Source organism: Tympanuchus pallidicinctus, unplaced genomic scaffold (genome assembly GCF_026119805.1).
Source record: "Tympanuchus pallidicinctus isolate F22 unplaced genomic scaffold, pur_lepc_1.0 scaffold17, whole genome shotgun sequence".
Lineage (NCBI taxonomy): Eukaryota > Metazoa > Chordata > Aves > Galliformes > Phasianidae > Tympanuchus > Tympanuchus pallidicinctus.
This window is the reverse complement of record NW_026294690.1, coordinates 2,428,689-2,448,512: the sequence shown is the minus strand read 5'-3', so window position 1 is coordinate 2,448,512 and position 19,824 is coordinate 2,428,689. Positions and strand designations below refer to the sequence as shown.

Below are 19,824 nucleotides of genomic sequence, written 5' to 3'. Positions count from 1 at the left end.
AGTGCCTCCTGCAGCTCGGCACTTGCACAGGATGAGTGCCTGCATTTTGCAAGGGTTGCATCAGAAACTCTGCTCATTGCCCATCCTGCCTGCATCTCGGTTCAACACCACGGTTACCAATTCTTGGCAAAGCAGGAAGGAAGGAGTACTTGTGGATGTTCTTTTCCAACAGTGCCAGCATGGCCAAAGGCCACGCAAGGGAAGGCAGCCTGCCCACGGCACTGCTCTCTGCAAGCTGCTGCCTCATGGCACATCCCTCGTCCAGCTCCTGGTGCCTGCCCAGGGCTGCCTGCAGCAGTGTTGGCAACACTAATAATACACATTCCATACTCTATGCATTGACATGCTGTAGCACACGTGTTTTGCTCTGGGGACACTGGGCTGGGAGCTCGAGAATCCTTCCAGGCTGCTCACAAGCAGAGAAACTCAATAAAGATCATCCATGAAAAAGTGCAATTGCTGTGGGATCAAGTGTAAGCATCTACGTGGATGCCTCTGCTCCTAACTGCAATCCTTTCTGTTAACAGACATGCCTCCCTGCCAGCCCCTCCTAGGCTTCTGATTACTTCCTTTCAACCTCATGTACAAAATGAGACTTTATGACTCTGAACAAAGCAAAACCCGAACCCTGCCAGTGCCAGGTCCCTGGATGCAGGTGTGCCAGGGCCTGGCAGAAGGAAAAGGGGCCACGAGCGCCTGCAGGGCTCCAATATCTGCAAAAGGCTGGCACACAGCTTGCTGCACACCTGAGGGCTTCCTTTGAGAGAGCAGAAAAGCAGCACGGATAAATCACAAAGCAGTTTCCAGCATTCAGGGCTTTGCCAGGCAGCACCTGCACCCGGTCCCTGCCAGGGCTTCCTACCTCCAGGAATCAAAGGGGAAATGCTTCCCTTTCAACTCAGTGGCAAATGGCAACAAAAAGACATTTAATTAAATGTTTCCAGCCAGCTCCTGACCCGCACATCTGACAAATTACCCATGAGGCAGCCTTCAGCTCTCCCAGATTCAGGACGGTTTGGGATAAGAGCGATTCCTATGAGGAGAGGAGAGAAGGCGGGCAGGGCAGCAGCCCTCTGGCAGCCCACATGGGCAGCTGGCACAGCAGCAGAGCACTGCAGCCTTGGCAGGAATGCACGTCCCTGCTACGAGCTCACAAAGGAGGAGGAAGCCAGCACTGGTGCACCCCCAGGCCGTGCAGCACAGGCTTCTTCCACCTCTGGGTCCCGGTGAAGCCCAACACGTGCACATCCCAAGCAGTAACCCCATCATCAATCACCGGTCCCTTCCCTCCCCATCCTTTGATTCCAGGGGTCTCTGCAGGATATGGCTGCACAGAGCTGCTGGGCTCGTGAGGAGAAACAGGGCTGGCTGGGAGGTGGATGGGCACCAAGAGAGAAAGCGCAGGATCTGCTGCCACGGCTGGAAAACCGCAACTTCTCTGCAGTCCCCAACCCGAGCAGAAACACAGGGCTACAAAGCCAATTAAACGCTCGATTAAGTGTCCCAACGTGTTCCCACACAAAGCAACAACGTGGCACGTCAAAAAAAATTAAAAGAAAAAGAAAAAAGATAAAGAAATGAGGAAGTGCCAGGTTGTGTAATGGCCTGAGAGCACATCAGGATAATCTGTGCCTGCTCCCAGGGGATGGCAGCAGGAACAGCCAAATCCCCACACCGCCTCAGCATGAATCGCCGCCTCCCACTGCCTGCTGAGCTCTGCCCGGGGTGGGGTGAAAGGGAGATGATGGATCCCTGGGGCACAGCCTGCTGGGGGGCTCTGAGCACTGATGGAGCTATGGGTGACACTGCAGGGTGTGGGACCAGATGGCCCTTAGGGGTCCCTTCCAACTCAGACACTATGATTCTGTGATACGGAATGCTGCTGACCCATGGGAGCACCAACGCTCCAAGCCTGGCCCTACACTTACATGCTTCCACTCAAAGCAAACCCCACGCAGGGTGCTACTGCCCCGTGGCACAGAGCTGGGTGACAACACGGGGCAGCAGGGCACACCTCCTGGGATGCAGCACAGTGCAGGTGGCAGCACCACGAGAAACAGCAGAGCTACAGATTCAAGAAAGGCACAGGCTGAGATGGTTTTCTAAGCAGCCACAAGCTGGCAGTGGGTCCAACAAGGAGCTCAGCATCTGCACTGGTCCTGGAAGCCCCAAAGCACAGCCAGCAGAAGATGGGTCTACAGGAGGGCTCCCCAGGAGTGGTTCTGCAGGAGAAGCAGTAGCAAGGTGCATTTTGGGACCCCACTCTTCATTCAACTGGATGTAACTCAGACCCAGCCCCATGCTTTCCCATAGGGTTTGGGCAGCAGGCTCCAGGCACTCGGGTTAATCACAGCACATTAAGCAGCAGAGAAAACTCCTGAGTCACGACAAGCTGTTAATTACCCATCTGTAAAGGGATTTGCAGGCTCAGATGGGCAAAGCCGACTTCCATGGTGCGCTGTGGAGGTGGCTCTCTCATTGTGACTCCAGCTCAGGTGCTGTCCTACAGCAAGCTCCCAGCCCCACAGTAACATCCAGGAGGACAAAATTTGGATGTGGTGCTTGGAGCCTAACTGCAAACTCCTGTTGGATCTGGGTGCTGTGCAGTGGGGACACGACTCCATGAGAGGAACCCCCACGACACCTACTGGGGGTCACAGCCTGGTGCTCAGGGAGCAGCCTTCAGCAAAACCTGCTGCAGCTCCTGTTTCAGGCTCCTTAATTAGGCAAAGGGGCATCGTGCCATGCTCCTTTAGTAACACAACATGCACAGCTCGTTTGTTCCTTAATACAAAACCACTGGAGTCAATTGGGTTCAGCGGGGTGACCAAGAATGCGCCGCACGGCGTGGGGCCACTGCGCTCCAAGAAAGCCCTTGCCAGATCACTCAGGATGGCAACGGCCTCACAGCCTGCCTCCCTGCCATGGAAACCTGCTCCTACCTGCACAGCACTGGGCTGGGGGAGCTCGGGAGCTCCTCAACATGCCGGATCCGACGTGGTGGGAAGAGCACCAGGAGCTGCTGGCAGGAGCTGTGCTCCTGGAGGAGGTGTGACGAGGTGGGAAGCGGCTCCAGGCACCTGCAGATCTGACAGTTCCCACAGAGAACTTATTTAAAGCTGGTAAGGCGAGCAGGCGAGAGAAGCGCGGGTCAGACACGCATTCAGGCTCCTTCCAGCTGGTGGCCAATGGCAGCACAGGACAACACAGCCCACACCTCCTGCAGTGCCACACTGACACCGACCTGAGGGTACAACTCCCCATCCCTTCCTGGCCACGGGCACAAGCTCTCCGTGATGCAGATGCAGAGGAGAGCCAGCCCTGCTGGAGCAGCCTGCAGCTCACAGGTGGGATGGATGCTCGGGGAAAGGAGCCCGCCCTGCTCCCTTCTCACCTGGGAACACCTGGAAAGGCAGGGTGCCATTCCCTCAGCACCTCAGCAGGGATGACCTACGTAGAGCAAACACTTGCCCACAGTGACGAAGCAAACCCTGCCCCGGGTTGTTTTTTTTTGCCAACCCTTGAATGCTTACATGGATCTTCCAGAAAAATACAACCGCATGCAGCCCATCTTCAGCACCGTGACTCAAAGCCTTGACTGCCTGCAGTGATGAGGGAACTGCATTTATGGGAGATGCGTTCATTTAGCGCCACTTGGCTGCAAAACTCCACCCTTCCTCCAACAGACAGAACGTGTGGCCCATGCCCTCTCCTCCTCCCCGTGCCCACGACTCACATTTGGAGGCTGGGGATGACAGCCGTGCCCAGGCTTCAGCAGTGCAGACAGACTGCCCGCCCTGCCCTCAGCCGGGGCTCCTCTCCGCAGCTGTCATGCAGCTCCCAAAGGCAATTTGCAAGGTCCTAATTCATAAAGCAATTTAATGGGTCAAGTCTCGCTACTTCAAAGAGGGAGCTCTGGATGAATTTCCAAGCTTGGGACAAGCTCCTGTGAGCTGCAGGCGAAACACTTACAGGATCAGACCACAGAGCTATTTTCTGAGAAGATCAAGCAAACCTAAAGCCCGGCCGTATTAAAAGATCTTGAAGTTTTCTTTCTCTTTTTTTATTTTCTTTTCTTTTTCCAGAGCAATTTTGCTACAGCTCCAATCCCAGCACCCAAAATGACACCACTTTCACACAGCTCTCCTATAAAACAGGCATTTGGCATTGGGAAAATGGTGCTTTTCCCCGCAGCCCCATGGCACAAGCCTGTCTGGGACTCGACTTTTTGGAACAAAATCGGTTGGAATGACAAGTGGAGGACTTTGCTCACAAGGAGCATGGCTGCCCAGCAATCTCAGTAGCACAAATGGGTGCTGTTGCTGGCATGATGGCATGCAGCAGCCTTAACCGGCAGCTCCAGGAAGAGAATAAAAGTGCTGCGTGTAATTGAAACTGCAGGGAGGAGTTAGGGACATAAAATGTAATTACCCGCAGTGGAACAGAGCCAAGATTAGCAATCCTACTTCTGATCACTGAAAGTTCCCCTTAACTTTTTGCTGTGCTGATGGTATCGGCTTTCTGCCTCAGCGCTTCCAGAAGCAGCCCTGGGCTCCCACTCAGTGAGTCCACAAAGAGTGAGGTGAGGGTCTGATGTTCAGCCACGAGTCTGCAGGGTTCCCTGTCACCAAAGCAGGAGGAAGAGGTAGGACACTACACAGAGCCCTGACAACAGCACGCCCCTCTATGGCCGTGCGTGGCAAGGAGGGGTGAGGGTGCTTTGGGAGATGCTCCGTGATTCAGAGACCTCCTGAACCAGGGCTGATAGGTCTGTTGGACCTCAACCCTGACTCGCATCCACACAGCCCCATCTACACCTCCACGTCCGTCCTCTCAGCCCTCTCCCTCGCATCGCAGACACAATGGAGAATGGAGGGCAGCATGCTCCAGTGGGCCAACACGTGCCCTCAGCTGCTTCCAAACCGTGTGCAGCCCCAACCTGCTTCCCCTGCGCCCTCGCTACTGAGCAGCAGGACACGGCCAAGGAGTGTGCCTGGAGCACCAGGAGGTGACTCGTCAGAGACTCTGGCACAGCACGACATGACCTACTTGTATTTCCTTGCCCCATCCGCTGACTCCTCGATCACCTTCCAGGAGAAGCAGGTAATTTCTCATGGCCTTGAAGGGGCTGCCCCCACATGACCACCCCTTGCTCCTTGTGTGAGATCACTTTAACATCTGTTCTTTACGAAACGCTCGCTGCAGACAAGCAAAGCCTTACCAGGCAGCCCAGTCCCTTCCACCCTCACAAACCAAACCAGCCCACGTTCAGCAACGAAAGCACGCGGCCCCTTACCTCCACCAGGTGAGGCGCAGGGTTGAAGCCACACATGTTGCACACCTGCTGCCGGCAGCTCGTGCAGGCGTTGTAGTTGGGGGGCTCACCGGAGCCCACATTGATCTCGGCCTTGCAGAGGGGACACAACACCCTGGCTTTCGGCACTTCCTTTGGCTTGACGCCCGGCTCCGTTTTGCTCGGCTTGGCGGCCGGCACGGCCCCGACCCGACCCTGCGCCCCGGCGGCTTTGGGGCCGGCTTCCTTGCTGGCGTCGCTGAAGACGATTTTTGGAGGCACTTTGCCAGAAGTCTGTGGACCGGGAGCGGGGGCCTCCGGCTGGACGGACATGAGCGTGCTGGCCTGGGTCAGCAGGGAAGCCCCGAAGCCGAAGAGCTTCCCTGTGAGCCCCTCCTGCTGTTGCTCCGCAGCCCCCGCGCCGGGGGCCGGGGCTGTGGGTTTGGGGTCTCCCACGGCCTTTTTCTGCTCGGAGGAAGAAGGCTTTGCTTGTTGGTGCTGCGGGGAAGCCCACGCCGCCTCGGGAGGAGCGGCAGCTTTCGGCTGGCCGTGCTGCTCCCGCTGCGGCACGGTGCTCTGTGCTTTGGGGGGCTCGGACGGGGGGATGGCGGCGGTGCCAGGGCGGGCGCCGGGCTGGGTGGGCGCCGGGGTCTTCTCCTGGCCTGCCGGGAGCTTGGCCGGGGAGTGGGATGGAGATGGAGACGGGGAGTGCAGCTGCTGCTGGCTCTTGGAGCGCGGGGCGGTGGTCATGTCCATTCCCAGCGCCCGCTGCATCTGGCAGTTCAGGCACAGCCATTCCTTCACCTGCGGGATGAGAGGAGGGTAGGGATGGTGAGCAACCAAGCGGGCAGGGTGAGGCCAGCAGCAACACACACGTACCACCGGGCTCATGGCTAACAAGTGCCGTAAGCAAAGCCCTCTGAGGCTGTATGAGCAAATCATCAACCTCCCCCCACAAAAAAAAAACACCAAACCCACATTTCAGCACTGTGTTTTTCACAAAAGTATTTTGCAATCACAGGGAACAGACCCCATCTGTCACAGGTACAACATGCCTGTGCTGAAGCAGGCTTTAATTAGCATTGTTTCGCTTCCAAGGCTTCTGCCACGCAGCTCTTGCTAGAGATGAGGCTCTCATACCCCTCCCAGCGCTCGTCTGGTGGAAGAGGGCCCTGCATAATGATGCAGAACAAGAGGAGAAGGCATGGCAGCCCAACTTACCTCCTGCTCTGGCCTCGCTAATCCCATGGAGCCTCCTCCCAAACCCTCACCCTGAAAGGCAGAATGGGGACCAGAATGAAGTCCCCTCCAGGAGAGCACAGGGCCTGCAGAAGGTCAGGGATGCTGAGGGTGGGGGGAACAGCTTCTCTCCTCACCGGGCAGGCACAAGGCCAGCCTGGGAGCAAGAGGTTAATTCTCACTCTTGCAACGATGAACAAGAGGATGCAAATGAAAAATACAGTGCTCCCTGGCTAAGTGGTGATAAATGAAAGGCTTTCCCCCCTTGAGAGACATTCCCGGTAACATGCCAATGTCTGAATTAAGTTAATTAAAGAGGCTGTATTAAAGTTGCGAGCCTTCTGAAACGAGGAATCCCCAGGATGCTCAGCAGCTGTGCAAGTATTAACGTATAGCACAGTCTGCAGGGTAACCATGCCTGCAGATTGCTCCAAGACAAGCAGGTATGGTGCCAAACAGAGCAGAAGTGCTCCCCAGCTCTCTGCCCCACACATGGCCCTGGGTCTCCAGCACAGCTCACTCCATTGCCCTACAGACCCGGCTGCATGTCAGCACCGAGCTCCTCTTGCTCTCTGCTGTGCTCACTGCTTGCCCCAAACCTCTTCTCTTCTGCTCCCCATCCCTCCTCTGGACCCTCAGCACAACGGGACCCCATGCAGACAGTGCTGCCCAAACCACTGTCCTACACAAACCAGCTGCACCACGCTGGGTTGCTGCAGCGACTGCTATTTACTAGGTTTTGCCATTTCTCACTGTCTTGCTATCACCAATCTGAGCCACGAACCAAAGATGTGCAGAATTCCTCTTTTCTTTTTTTCTTTTTTTTTTTTCCCCTTCTCATCCCTTGGAGTTTCTTCCCGCAATGCTATTTCAAAAGAGCAGCTCCCCAAATCCCATCAGCTTTGCATGCCATCTCCATCAGCTCTGATTAAGGGAGAACCAATCCCTTCTATTCAGGTTCTCTCTCTCTCTCTCCACAAAGTTCCCAGTATCTAAGAAATGCAAATCTTGCCTCTCTGTGTAATCTTCTTATCCATACTTTAAGACCCTTGGGCGAGGTAGAAATTGGGGAAAGAGATCTTCACAGCACAGAACTGCTCCCCAGCAATTGGAGGTGCCTTCTGGCTACTGCTGGCCATGCAAGCCAAGTGTGGCTCATGGACAAGCCACCAGGACAGCCCTGGGGGGCTGATGGACCCCTTGGCTGCCTTGCCTCCCCCTGTGTGGGCAGACCGACTGCGGCGAGGAGGAGAAATGGGAGAGCAATGGAGATGAGAATAGAAAGAAGTTATCTTACCAATTCTACATCCATACCGGGTAACCAGCAAGAGCAAATCTGAGTGGAGGAATCATGAAAACCACAAAGGGAATCGGGGTGCAAAGGATGATTCTGAAACCAAACCAGTCCCCCGATGGGGAGCGAGCCAGGCTGCTTAAAAGGGAATGTGACTGCTGGGCAAAATGAAGGGCACCACTGGAGGTGGCAAATCAACAGCATTCAGAGCTCAGCATCACCGGGACCGACTGATGGATGGGGATGGGAAGCTGTGAAGTGCACGAATTGCAGCACAACACTGGAACTGCACAAAAGTCTCTTGGGGTCCTTTTATCGAGCGCAGCGGGGACAAAGGCTGTCCAAGGAAGGACACGGGTTCATTAATGGATGGAGCGAGTAAAGCTGCTAATGAGACAGATAGGGCATAAGTGCGCTAATTACTGCTGGTGAACATTTGGAAGGAAGCAGGATAATGCTCATAACAAGGATGAAGCATTTCCAGCTTATTAGCAACTGAGACGAACATCCAACAACATCTACCAGCACCAAGGATATTTAAATTTGGCAGATCTGAATAATTTTGCATCCAAGAGATCTCTGAGAGCTAAGAAAGCTGCTGCGTGCCGATGTTCATCTTCAAGCATACTGAGGAAATCTTAGAGGTCTGGAAGAGTTGTCTGCTTGGATACCCAAGGCACGAGGGTATGACCTGACAGGACAGCCAGCCAGACATCCATCCAGGAGAGAAAGATGACACTGGAGTCACGCAGCAGAGAACTGAAGGGCAAGCAGATATGCCAGTCAATGTGGTTTTGAGGAAAATAGGTCAAGGCAAGCAAACTTGATTTTATTCCCCATTAAAGAGTGTAGAATTGGTATTAGCAATGAATGGAAGTGATGCCCAAAAGGTGTTTTAACCAAGCAAGGTCTAGTATGCTGACAAAAAAAAAAGAATATCCTATAGAACGTGACTACAAGATATGGCTATAACAGATTTCAGAGCAGATCTGGAGGACAACGGGGGCTTACCACTGCTTGGGTACCCCTCCACTAAGCTCCCCATCACCACGGTAACATCACCTACAACAGCATCTGGTAGAGGGATAAATAGGGATGCAGATGGGTCCTGCATGAAGCGCGATGCTGGTGAGCATGGAGACAGCTCAGTTCCACCTCCAGCAGTGAGGGAGCCCTTCCAGAACCACAACCAGTGCCATGCCGACATTTTGAAACGACGAGTACAACTCCACTGAGGATATGGGCCGGATCTGTGACAGGGATTCTAGGAGAAAATGTCTGCAATGGGAGAATTAAAGAGGTCGATCTTTTTGCTTTATCAAAGAGGAGATGAAGAAGTGACTTGATTATGGCATTGAGTAGAAACAATGTCAGGTACTAAGAGGTTCTTAATTAGGCAGAAAAGAGCATGAAAAGAACGAACGACTGGAAATGGAAGCCAAATATATTAAGCATCATTTTTAACAGCAGATGTTTCTAACCATTAAAGCAAATTATACACATGCTGCTGGGCTCGGTACAAAGCTCAGGGAGGCAAAACTTACACAGCCTTTCATCTGGAGAGGATTTAGTGCCCAAATCCATCCTAGCTGTGAACATCGGAGCCATCCAGCCCTCACAGGCACTTGGTAGGAACGTAACCATGGTGTGCATCCATCTGCCTCCCCAACGTGCACATGGGGCAGGGATACGTAGCACATGCTGGCTGTGCCACAGCTGATGGAGACACCGTGCTTGGCGCTGGCTGATGTCCAGCTGCCATCCACCAGCACCCCAGGTCCTTTTCAGCAGAGCTGCTCCATCCTCACTTTTCCCCACCTTGTATCAGTAGCTGGTGTTGCCACAACCCAGGTGCAGACATTGCACTTGGATGTGCTGAACCTCATGAGGTTCTCCTGGGCTCACAGCTCAGCCTGCCCGGGTCTCTGGACGGCGTCCTGCCCCTTGGTGTCACCCGCAGTGAGCAGGCTGTTTTGTTCTCTAGAGGTAAGACAATACAGCTCCAAAAGCATCGCCCGCGCAGGGCACAGACTTTGCAGCACACAGGAGAAGCCTCAAAGTGAACTGCAAGCAGAAGGACTTCTCAAGTAAATGCCCGAGACTGTCTTCAAGCCAAAATTTAGGATTATCACAGAGAATAATTCTGTCTTCACTGCAAGCTGTCTATTTGAAGGTCACACAGAACGCCGTCCTACTGCACAAGCAGCAGAGGACAGGAGAGCATTAGATGATCCTATTTATGACTTAGGAGACCTGAGAGCCCAGCCCTGTGCCACAGGAACCCTTAGATCTGCTGGGAGCACAGCTCATCCAACCCGCTGCAAATGATTATTTTAGGCTGGGAAGAGCAGTTCCCCAGTCACCCCCAGTGGGGTTTGTTCATTCCCATCTGAGGTCAGCCTCTTACACCATGGGGTGCACAGCCAGCTGGAAAGCACAACGTGCTCATGGGAAACAAGAGAAGAAAAGGAATGGGGGTTAACTCCAAATTGCCTCAAGCACTTGGTTAGTAGTCTGCACAGTCATGAAAAAACACATTTGGAGCCAGCAACAGCCAGCCTCCAGCAGAACGCCCTCAGCTGCAGGAGCCCCAGAGCCCCATCTCCTGCAGCCAGCCCAGAGGGACACAGCTCCCTCAATGCTCTCCCTGGGCAGCAACACCCCCAGGGCAGTGCAAACAAAATGAAGGCTGGAATTTGGAATTGCAGGTGCTGAGCTCATTGCTCTGGAAGCTCAGTGCAGCGTGCCATGCATGGGATGAAGAGCAGTGCCACCGCTGGGTGCTGTCCCAGAGGAACGCTGCAGCATCCTGGCCTCCTCCCGGTGCTGCAGAGCTGCCAGGAACCTGCCTCAAGTGTCCTCACATGCCTCCAACTCATCAGCTCTGCTTGCAGCTGAAGAGCCACAGTCTAAAGAAATCAGCTTGTCAGCAAAACAGTCCATCTCTCTGTTACGCCCGAGTTTTGCTCGTTTCTCCTCCAGCAGCACAGGGACAGCCTATAGCACAGGGCGCACAGCCCGTTTGCAAAAGGCTTGTAAATCATTCCCTGGGGGGTTGCAGCATGCTGCTGCGCCACTGAGGGCTTGGTCGGGGGGGAGCACACACAACAGCTCTCTCCCTCTGCAGCACAACGCGCAGCCCTGGGGCCAGCAGGCGAGTGCAAGGCGCCAGCACCACGCGGATGTGCACAGGGAGAGGCGTGGGTTGGAGCTTGCTGGTCACATTCCAATGCATGCTCACACAGGGATGCAGCACTCTGGAGGGGCCGTGCAATTAGCAGCGTTTGGGCATTTAATTGTCAAGGGATGTGCCTCCAATGTGCTTTGGAAAAAGGCCGTCCTGTGCGTATCCTTTTCTTCAAAGACAACAAAACAAAGCAAACCCAATCCTCGGCACTGCTGCCCAGGAGGGGAAGCCACAGAAGCCACAGAGCCACAAGCAGCCATCCTGCCAGTGCCTGCCAGGAAACAGCCAGCCTGTGCTGGCGAGAGGGAGGAACAAACCCCCAGACTCATCTCCTCTGCTGCAAACAACAGATGGGAGCCCACATTCATCCAGAGAGCCAAGCTGGGGAATAAGACGGTGCCATTTCATCCTATTAGTCATTTATTAATTAATTTTCCCCTAAATAAGCCTCTTTCCCTGGTAAGCACCCCCCAAACTAAGCTAATGCTTCAGAACTGTCAGAAATCACAAGTGGTTGTCATCTCTGCTGTAAACAGAAAAGGAAAGGGTGGCAGAGCGGATGTAACATGCTCCTGCTAGGAAATCACTGCTCACCTATGAGCACGACTGCAAAAACGCTGCCCAGAGCACGTTTTGCCATCGCACTGAGCCCTTCCATCCAGGGGATGGCTGCCCCTCTCTGCACCAGGAGCCACGAATGCCCCACTTCCAGCCATTCCCTGGTAGCACTGCGTGAACTCGGGCGCTCAGCCACTTCCCAGTCCCGCCTGGGAGCACAACACAATCTCAGGGCTGTCACGCAGGACGCAGTGAGGCCACCGTGCCACCGCCAGCCCTCCTCACCCACAGCACCCACCCTGGGCAAACGCTCCCAAACCAGGCAAGCAGTGCTGGGACTGACCTCGATCCGCCGTGCCGCACCAGGCGGCGCTCCAACGGCGAGCTCCCCATCGCTGCCGCCCGCTCACTGAGCACCAGCCCTGCTCTCCTGCCCACAGCAGGGTTAAAGGCTGGGAGGAGAGGAAGGAGACCTCTGGCCGTGCTCTGCCCCTGCCTGCGTGCCGCTGCCGCTCCACCCTGGGTGCAGGGCCCCTCGCTGTGCAACGCTGCCCGGCTCCACGCGCCCGCAGTGCTGCTGCCCCAGGCGAAGGGACAAGTCCTTCCGCTTCATTAGGGAATGTTTCTTGTGCGATTTGCTGCCTCACTAGCTCCTGTTTAGACAGCCTTTGTTCCCCGTCCGCGGGAGCACACGAAAGGTTTGGACGTAGGGATGTGCTCGGAGGCTGCTTTCCTCTGTGCGCGGTCGGGGGGAATGGCAGAAAGCTCACCCTGGGCTTTAGCCTGGTGAGATGGCAGCATGGACGTGCTTTAAGTGCAGCCCCAAGCCCTGAGGCTGCAGAACCTCAGTGCAAGGTCACAGAAAGCGTAATGGACGGCTCTGCCTGGTCTGGCTGCCATTACAGCTCCCTGCAGCAAGGCGGCTCGCAGTTGGACGCCTGCGGGTCCCCATCACTTGGGCTTCTGCACAACCAAAGCAGCGGTCCAGAGGAGCCTGGGGACATGGGGGCTCGTGTTGGTGCTCAGGCAGGGCATAAATAGCCCAAAGCATCCTTAGAGAGACACCGCTCTGGGGCCTCCCATCCTCTCCATATGGAAGTGGCCAAGCTGTGCCCTCTTGCCCCAGTGCAATATGCACCTCTGAGTGAACCAGCTGGATTGAGCATCTGCTCCTGTTCACAGCAGGGGAGTTGGATTAGATGACCATTAAGGGTCCCTTCCAACTCAAATGATCCTACGACTCCATGATTCTATGAATCAGTATGTAATAAATGCACTTACAGCATTTAAGGCCTGAAGATAGGCAAGACACTGTACGATCTCTTTACATACATAAACAGATTTAATTACACAATTATTCCAGATAAACACGATAAGTTCCCTGCCATGAATAATTCACAATCCAGCTAGACACACCATCAGCAAAACACAAATCTACAGCCATAGGAAAGAAAAAGCAAGAGATGTGATGGTCCTGCAATACCCCAAAACTGATAGGGTTTCTGCAGTAACACTTCCCCCCATGCCTGGAAGCAAGCTTTGGTCAACACGCACATAAGAAAAGAGCTCTGCAGGGCAGGAAGCCTTCAAACTTCTGTGGTCTGCCTTGGGCAACCAAGAAACTTCAGAAGGGGAACAGCAGGAACCTGAGCAATAGTGGCCAGATGTGTGTGTGTGTGCAGTGGTTGGAGATGGGGGGACGAGTGGTAAAAAGAGGGAAAACAAGAGTTAATGATGTGAGAACCTCAAGCACCCTCACTGTGACGTACTAACTGTCTTCCTACACTGAGTTCCTCATGGTAGCGAATGATTCTGGGTGAAAAGGTCTACTCTAGAACTGGTAATCACAAAGCCAACCAAACAACCAACCCAATCAATCAAAACCAAGCCAACCAACATAAAAATACAACCAACACCAACTCAACCAACTGAAACACTCCACTAACCAACAAAAATCAACCCAACCAACAAACACCAACTTGAACAACCGACCTAAAGCAAAACCCAAACCAGCCTCTTGCTCTCTAGCAACGGCCAAAAGAGCAGCAGCACATGCTACCCGTGGTTGGGCTGATCTTGTCAGAAACCACTCACGTGGCCTGTGCCCTTGTTTGGATCCCTGTGCTGCTCAATGGATGCAAATACCGAACAATTAGAAAGCCACAAAGTAGGACTGGTGAATTCCCCTCCTGCTCCTGTTGGGTACCTGGGCTGCACAGTTCTCCCCAGAACTTTCACCAAGCGACCACGATGCAGCTACAGGGCTGCAGAGCAGCACGATGGAGCACAGAAGGCTGGAGGAGCCACCTTGGTGCTGCAGGAGCACCGCTGGGGAGGGAAGGTGCCAGGACTCACCACGCTCAAAGAGTAGAGCTGTAGAGCCCCATGAGGTGGGACTAGAATGAGATGGGCATTCAAAAGAAAGCATCCCACACGCTCCATAGGATTCTCCATCACGACGTGGGAGGCACAGGGCAGGTTTCCCCATCCAAGGGGCCCAGCCCTGCCTGCTCTCTGCAGCACCCTGCTTCTCCCAGGAGATGCTGCTGGCTTTGGGTTGTATTGACACTGTGCTTGGCTCCAGAAAACCCTATGCTGAAGGCTGCAGGGCTTCACCCTCGTGTCCTGCAGCAGCAGAGGGCTCTGCAGGAGGTGCCTGCTCCCCCGACAGATGGCTGTCTAATTCTGTCCTTACACCTCCCAGCCGCTGTGGATTTACTGGGTGGGCACCGCAAGGGGGAATAGCAGGGCTTTAGCTTAACTGTCCTCATGGTTAGAGAGCAGTCCCAAAATATTAACCTAATTCTTCCTTGTAGCTTAAGCCCACTTCTTGCTGCTCCTTTCTCCAGAGACAAGAATGTGTGATACTCCATAGAAACAGAGAGCAGATTCCTGCCCAAGGCACCTGTCTGGATGAGCCATCCCCACACCAACGCCGTGAAGCACCTCTCCAAACTGGTTGAGTAAATCAGCATTTTTTTGCTTGCTGTAGGGATCTAAACAGCAGACTCCAGAAAGCTGCACAGGATGCCTTCTGATGAAGAGTTTGTTGTCCTCTTCCAGCATCACACAAAGAGAACAAGTTATCCAGCTCTGCTCGTTTCCATATCAGAGATTTGCCTTTGGGAGATGTACCAAGAACCCATCAGCCCCATCTGAAACCCCAGCGGAGCTTAGAGCACAAGCTGGCTACATTCTGCTCAAAGGATGGGTGGAGTTCTTGATTGCAAAACCAAAAACTGCTACAGAAGAATAAAAATACTACTCAGTGAAAAGAAGAAGAAAAATACCCTAGGGCAATATTTCCTGCCTTTCTGGTTCCTTTGCTTTTCGCCTACTGCTTCAGGTGGGTGCCTGGGTGCCCCGTCCTTTAGTTCAGAAAGAGGGTGCCCTGCAGGAGGCGTGCAGGAGCTTTAGCATGGGGTTGGATGAGGCGATTGCCACAGGTGCCTCCCAACCCCTATGGTTCTGTGATTCCCACTCCAGCCCCAGGCAGCCCCCAGCTCTGAGCTCTGCCACCCCAGCCAAAAAGCACAGAGCTGGCGGATGCCTCGCGCAAGCTGGGGACCACATCCATCCAGACTAAACGGAAAATAAAGAAGAGCAAACTGCATCATTCAAACTGAATTCACCTCCCCTTTGAAGCTCCAAACGCCGATTAGGAACAGCTTCTGGAGAGAAACCATAAATCTTGCCCCAGCTCCAAGCAGAGGCAGCTCAGGCGTGACCACCAGCCACAGGGGCCCTGACCGACGGCACATCTGTCAGATGAGGGAGCAACAGCAAGCATTGCTCCCTGCACCTTGCACAGCTCTCCAGTTCTGGGTGCTGCACAGCCAAAGCTCCAGCCAAACAGCAGCAGATCTGCGAGCAGCCAGACCCAAGCTGCAAGGCAGGGCTGGATCAGCAAGAGGGAAGCGGCAGATTCCCTGCACCGAGGCAAAAAGCATTTTGCACCCAAATAAACACTGCCTTCCCATTAGCTTTTGTCTGCCCACATGCTTGTCTGTTTGGGCACTACTCCACACAGCCCCTGCCTGGCACTCTGCAGGGGTAGGAAAGCAGTGGTGGAGGATATGGACAATGGGTGGGGAGGGCGGGGGGCACATCATAGTGATGCTGCTAAGGCCACGCACAGCCCCCAGGGGGCATCTCCTCAATGCAATCCCATCCTGGGACCTCTCACTGCAGACCTGCCTCCAGCCAGAGCTCAGCACCCAGAAATACTTACAGGAAACAGAACTTCTGAAGTTCTGTGGTTTTATAATCCCTAACCCACTGTGGCAGTAACCATCATCAGCTGCCAGCAAGCAGCAGCACCCCAGCAGCCGCTCAGAAGACAGATGGCAGCAGCAGCGTGCTGGTTTGGTAACATTTTTCAAAGCACTCTCCAATCTGAAAGCCACAATCATTTCATCTGGAAAATTAATACAGCAGGTCAGAACATAAGGTAGAGTTTGGAAGAATGAGTTATGGCACACAAGCTGGCTGCATGGTTGCGTGCCGAGCTCAACCAAGCACCGACACATTCAGTCTTCTCAAGGCTTGAGAGGCTGCTCAATAGGGAGGGCACAAGGACAAGCCTCTCCCAGCAAGAAGCGTGATGGTTTTTGAGGAATCCAGAAATTCAGGTAATTCAACTTTCTCTCGGATGCTGAGAGAGGCTGGTGCCACAGACCACTGGCTTTCAACGAGTCCTTCCCACCATACCTGGATGTGACCCGCTGGGCACCACGCTCTGCTTAACATGGCTGCGTTGGGAAAGAGAAGCAGGCAAGTGCTGGAGATGGGATGGAGCAACACAGGATGGTAGCAAGGGCAGAAACACTTCACAGTGCGTAAGGGAGCGCAGCAGGGACCAAGCAGAACAACATGTGGACAGAGCCAAGGCTGGGCTGGGTTTGGAGCTGTGCTCCCGAGGAGCTGCAGCCACCTCTCCTCCTGCAGCAGCTCAGCACCTGCAGCTCCCTGCCTGCCTACACCTTCATGCATTGCAGTACTTGGCCAGACAAAAATATCAAACCATCCTCCTTGAGGTTCCCACCCTGTAGCCCCAAGTGTGGCTACATCCCCACACCAAAGCCCAGCACATCCAGCCCCGTGCAGCCTTATACATGCATGCCTATACATCTGCATGCTTCGTGGGGGGCTTGTGCTGAGCCCACACTTCTTGCAAAGTCCAGTTACATGCAGTGACAAGCTCTTTTGCTCTTCGGGGACAGGGCTTCAAATAGCTGCTTGCTTGCAGCAATTAAATGGGAAGAGCGCTGCCACCAACTCTGATAGCAGGCCGTGCTGTGACTGATGCAAACACCGTCTGCAGCTCTCTGATAAGGATATTGGATGATTCACAATAATCTACACTGTGCTGAACGCAGGAGCCCGAGAGTTTGTGCTTCTGTTTCCAGTAACGGGAATACGGTGCGTCGTGCTCATCACAAGGGCACGGGGCACCAAAGCTTTTCTCTCTTGTCAGACTGGTGTGCACTGTCCTGCTCTTCTGCAGGTCTCCTCCCTCCAAGCAGGCATCCAGCCACCCTTGGCAGTGAGCATCTGGCCCCATGGCTCAGAACTGCATGCAGGGAGGGTGCCTGAGCTGTGGGGAGGGAGCAGACAGGCAGTGGGACGGCCAGGAGGGTGCTTGGGGTGTTATGAGCAGAAACATGGTCACAGAGCCAGCAGGGCACTGCGGTCCCCACACTGGTCTCCAGCTGCTGCAGGGCTGCACTGCACCGTCTCTTAACCCATCTCAGCAAACCTGTCATCCCACAGACTGGGCAGCAGCACTGCTTGTTCCCATCCCATTAGGATCACATTTCCCTCTCCAAATTCCCCTACTGAGCCATTCTGACAATGTTGCATTGATTGCTCCTGGAGAAGAAAGCCAAACCAACAGCACGGCGTATTTACAACACCAGCAGAAAAATCCCACCCTTCGGCTGTCCCCAATCAAAAGGTTTACCATCTAGATAAAGCAGCATTTCAATCAGAGCTAAAATAACCACTTCTCGTAGCCCAGTTAGCACCGCATCCCTGCATGCTGGTCTTCAAACAGGGGCAGCCAGGTTGTGGGGCTGAAGCCGGAGCTGTGAGGAACACCTCAGCAGGTTCACTCACTGCCACACTTCTTGCAGGCACAGGGCTGCTCATTCCATGCACTGGGACGTCCCAGGGAGAGAACTGGAAGCAAATAAGAAACACACAGGGAGCCACCAACCCTGCCCCAGCTGCTCCAGTGAACACAACCACGACAGTCCATCGCCCAGCCACGGTTCTCCTTTGGAAGCCCAGTGATGGAGGAAAGCGTATCTGTGGCCGGATTCCTTTTTGAAGTGAATGAAGTGACGTACCAGGTGGGAGCTGGAGAACACCCAGTCCTGCAGGCAGCACTCAGTCACACCGGGCAGGGACAAGGCAAGCAAACGCCAAGCAGAAAGCAGGCTGCCTCTCAGCCCCTGCAGCACCACAGCCTGGATACAGGGGTTTGCCAGCTCTCTCCTCTGGTCGCCGTCAGCTCCTACAGCAGTGCATCACCTGCCTTCCCACAGCCCACTCGTCAGCAACACCAGCACCACCCATCAGCAGCCACCACCCTGCCCATCGCATGGTGACATTTTCTTCGAGTGGATTTCTCATTATTGGAATCATTTGCGCAGAGAGGAGCAAAAGGCAGCGCATGGGGAGGAACAGCCGGAATTACTCATCAGCTTTTTTTGTTGCTGTTGGCTCTGACTTGGGGCGGCCGTCCATCCATCCTCCGTGCAGACAACCTGTGCATGGCTGCAGGAGCCCCTGCTCTGTCTGCAGCAGTGGCTGCAGAGGCAAGCAAGTCATTTATATTTAGAAAGCCTGGGCAAGCGCTGCTCTCCAGCTTCCTATTAGCTGCTCTGTTCAGTGCTAATCACCCCCATTTAGAAAAAGAGCATAAATAAACAGAAGTCCAACTGGGAGATAAGAGAAACATCCTTGGGCTCAGCATTGCAGATAGGAGACAAAACAAGGGCTTGGTGTGCCGATAAGGGGACGGAGAGGTGAGGGGCATGCGTGACCTGTTGGAGCAGGGGGACAGGCTTACGATCCCCATCGATATTCTCACGTCACGAGTTGTTCAGTGCAATCACACTGTCTCATAGAATGGCCTGGGTTGCAAAGGAGCTCAGTGCTCATCCAGTTCCAACCCCCTGCTGTGTGCAGGTCGCCAACCAGCAGCCCAGGCTGCCCAGAGCCACATCCAGCCTGGCCTTGAATGCCTGCAGGGATGGGGCATCCACAGCCTCCTTGGGCAGCCTGTTCCAGTGCCTCACCGCCCTCTGGGTGAAAAACTTCCTCCTGATATCCAACCTAAACCTCCCCTGTCTCAGTTTAAGGCCATCCCCCCTTGTCCTCTCACCATCCACCCTTGTAAACAGCAGTTGCCCCTCCTGTTTATATGCTCCCTTCAAATACTAGAAAGGCCATTGGTCTGTAGGCATTCTCCCTACCTGACGCAGCAAGACATTCCAGGCAGCAAAGAGCAGGGCAATGGGAAGGGAAGGCAGGTGCATAAACACGCTCCTTCCACTTGGGAAGATCAAGTTCTACCAAGTGCACAGCAAAACTGATGAACCACATCTGATGAACACAACCCCCAGTTGAGAAAAGCACCTCAGGAACAGAAGGAAGAACTTAGGGATTCTCTGCAATCCCCAAACAGTCCCAAGCAAACCCACGAGACACAGTGAGCATCGTTTCAGCACAAATTAAAGCACGTACTGAAACGCTGCAGCTCTGCTCTCGATTAAGATCAAAACCAACCTCTTGCCAATGTTCTCCTTATATTGTTTGGGAGGGGGAAGGAATGAATGAAAAGAAACAAACAGCACCAACAAAAAGCCTTCAGAGAATAGCGCAGGCGTTCGTTTCTCAGATCAGCAATGCGCTGCGACGCTTCCAAAGCCACAAGCAACAGATAAGATGCCTGCAGGTTCCTCTCATTGTACCAAACAGAGCAAATCCAATCAGAGGAACGTGCTGCGGGATCACTCAGCTAAAGGGTGCCATGGGAGCAGCATCAGCAAGCAGAAGATGGAGGGAAAGAAGGTTTTCTAATGGCACTGCTCTGCCTGGCACTCAGCAGAACTGTTTGACCAAAGAGTAAAGCAACCCCAATGAGACAGAAGAAAACTTAGGGGAAAAAAATTTTAATGGGAAGGAAAAAACCCACCAGAGTGGGCGATGGTGTTTAGAATCCTGCACCTCCATTCCAAAGCCAAT

At 54.0% G+C, this 19,824-nt stretch overlaps 1 protein-coding gene across 1 annotated transcript in view; it reads right to left on the bottom strand.

Moving 5' to 3' along the window:
- Positions 1-19,824, bottom strand: part of BSN (bassoon presynaptic cytomatrix protein) — a 55,571-nt gene that overhangs the window by 24,376 nt on the left and 11,371 nt on the right. The window contains exon 3 of the mRNA XM_052679024.1: positions 5,297-6,097. Within this exon, the coding sequence (XP_052534984.1) occupies positions 5,297-6,097 (801 nt within the window). The remainder of the gene's footprint in view (positions 1-5,296; positions 6,098-19,824) is intronic.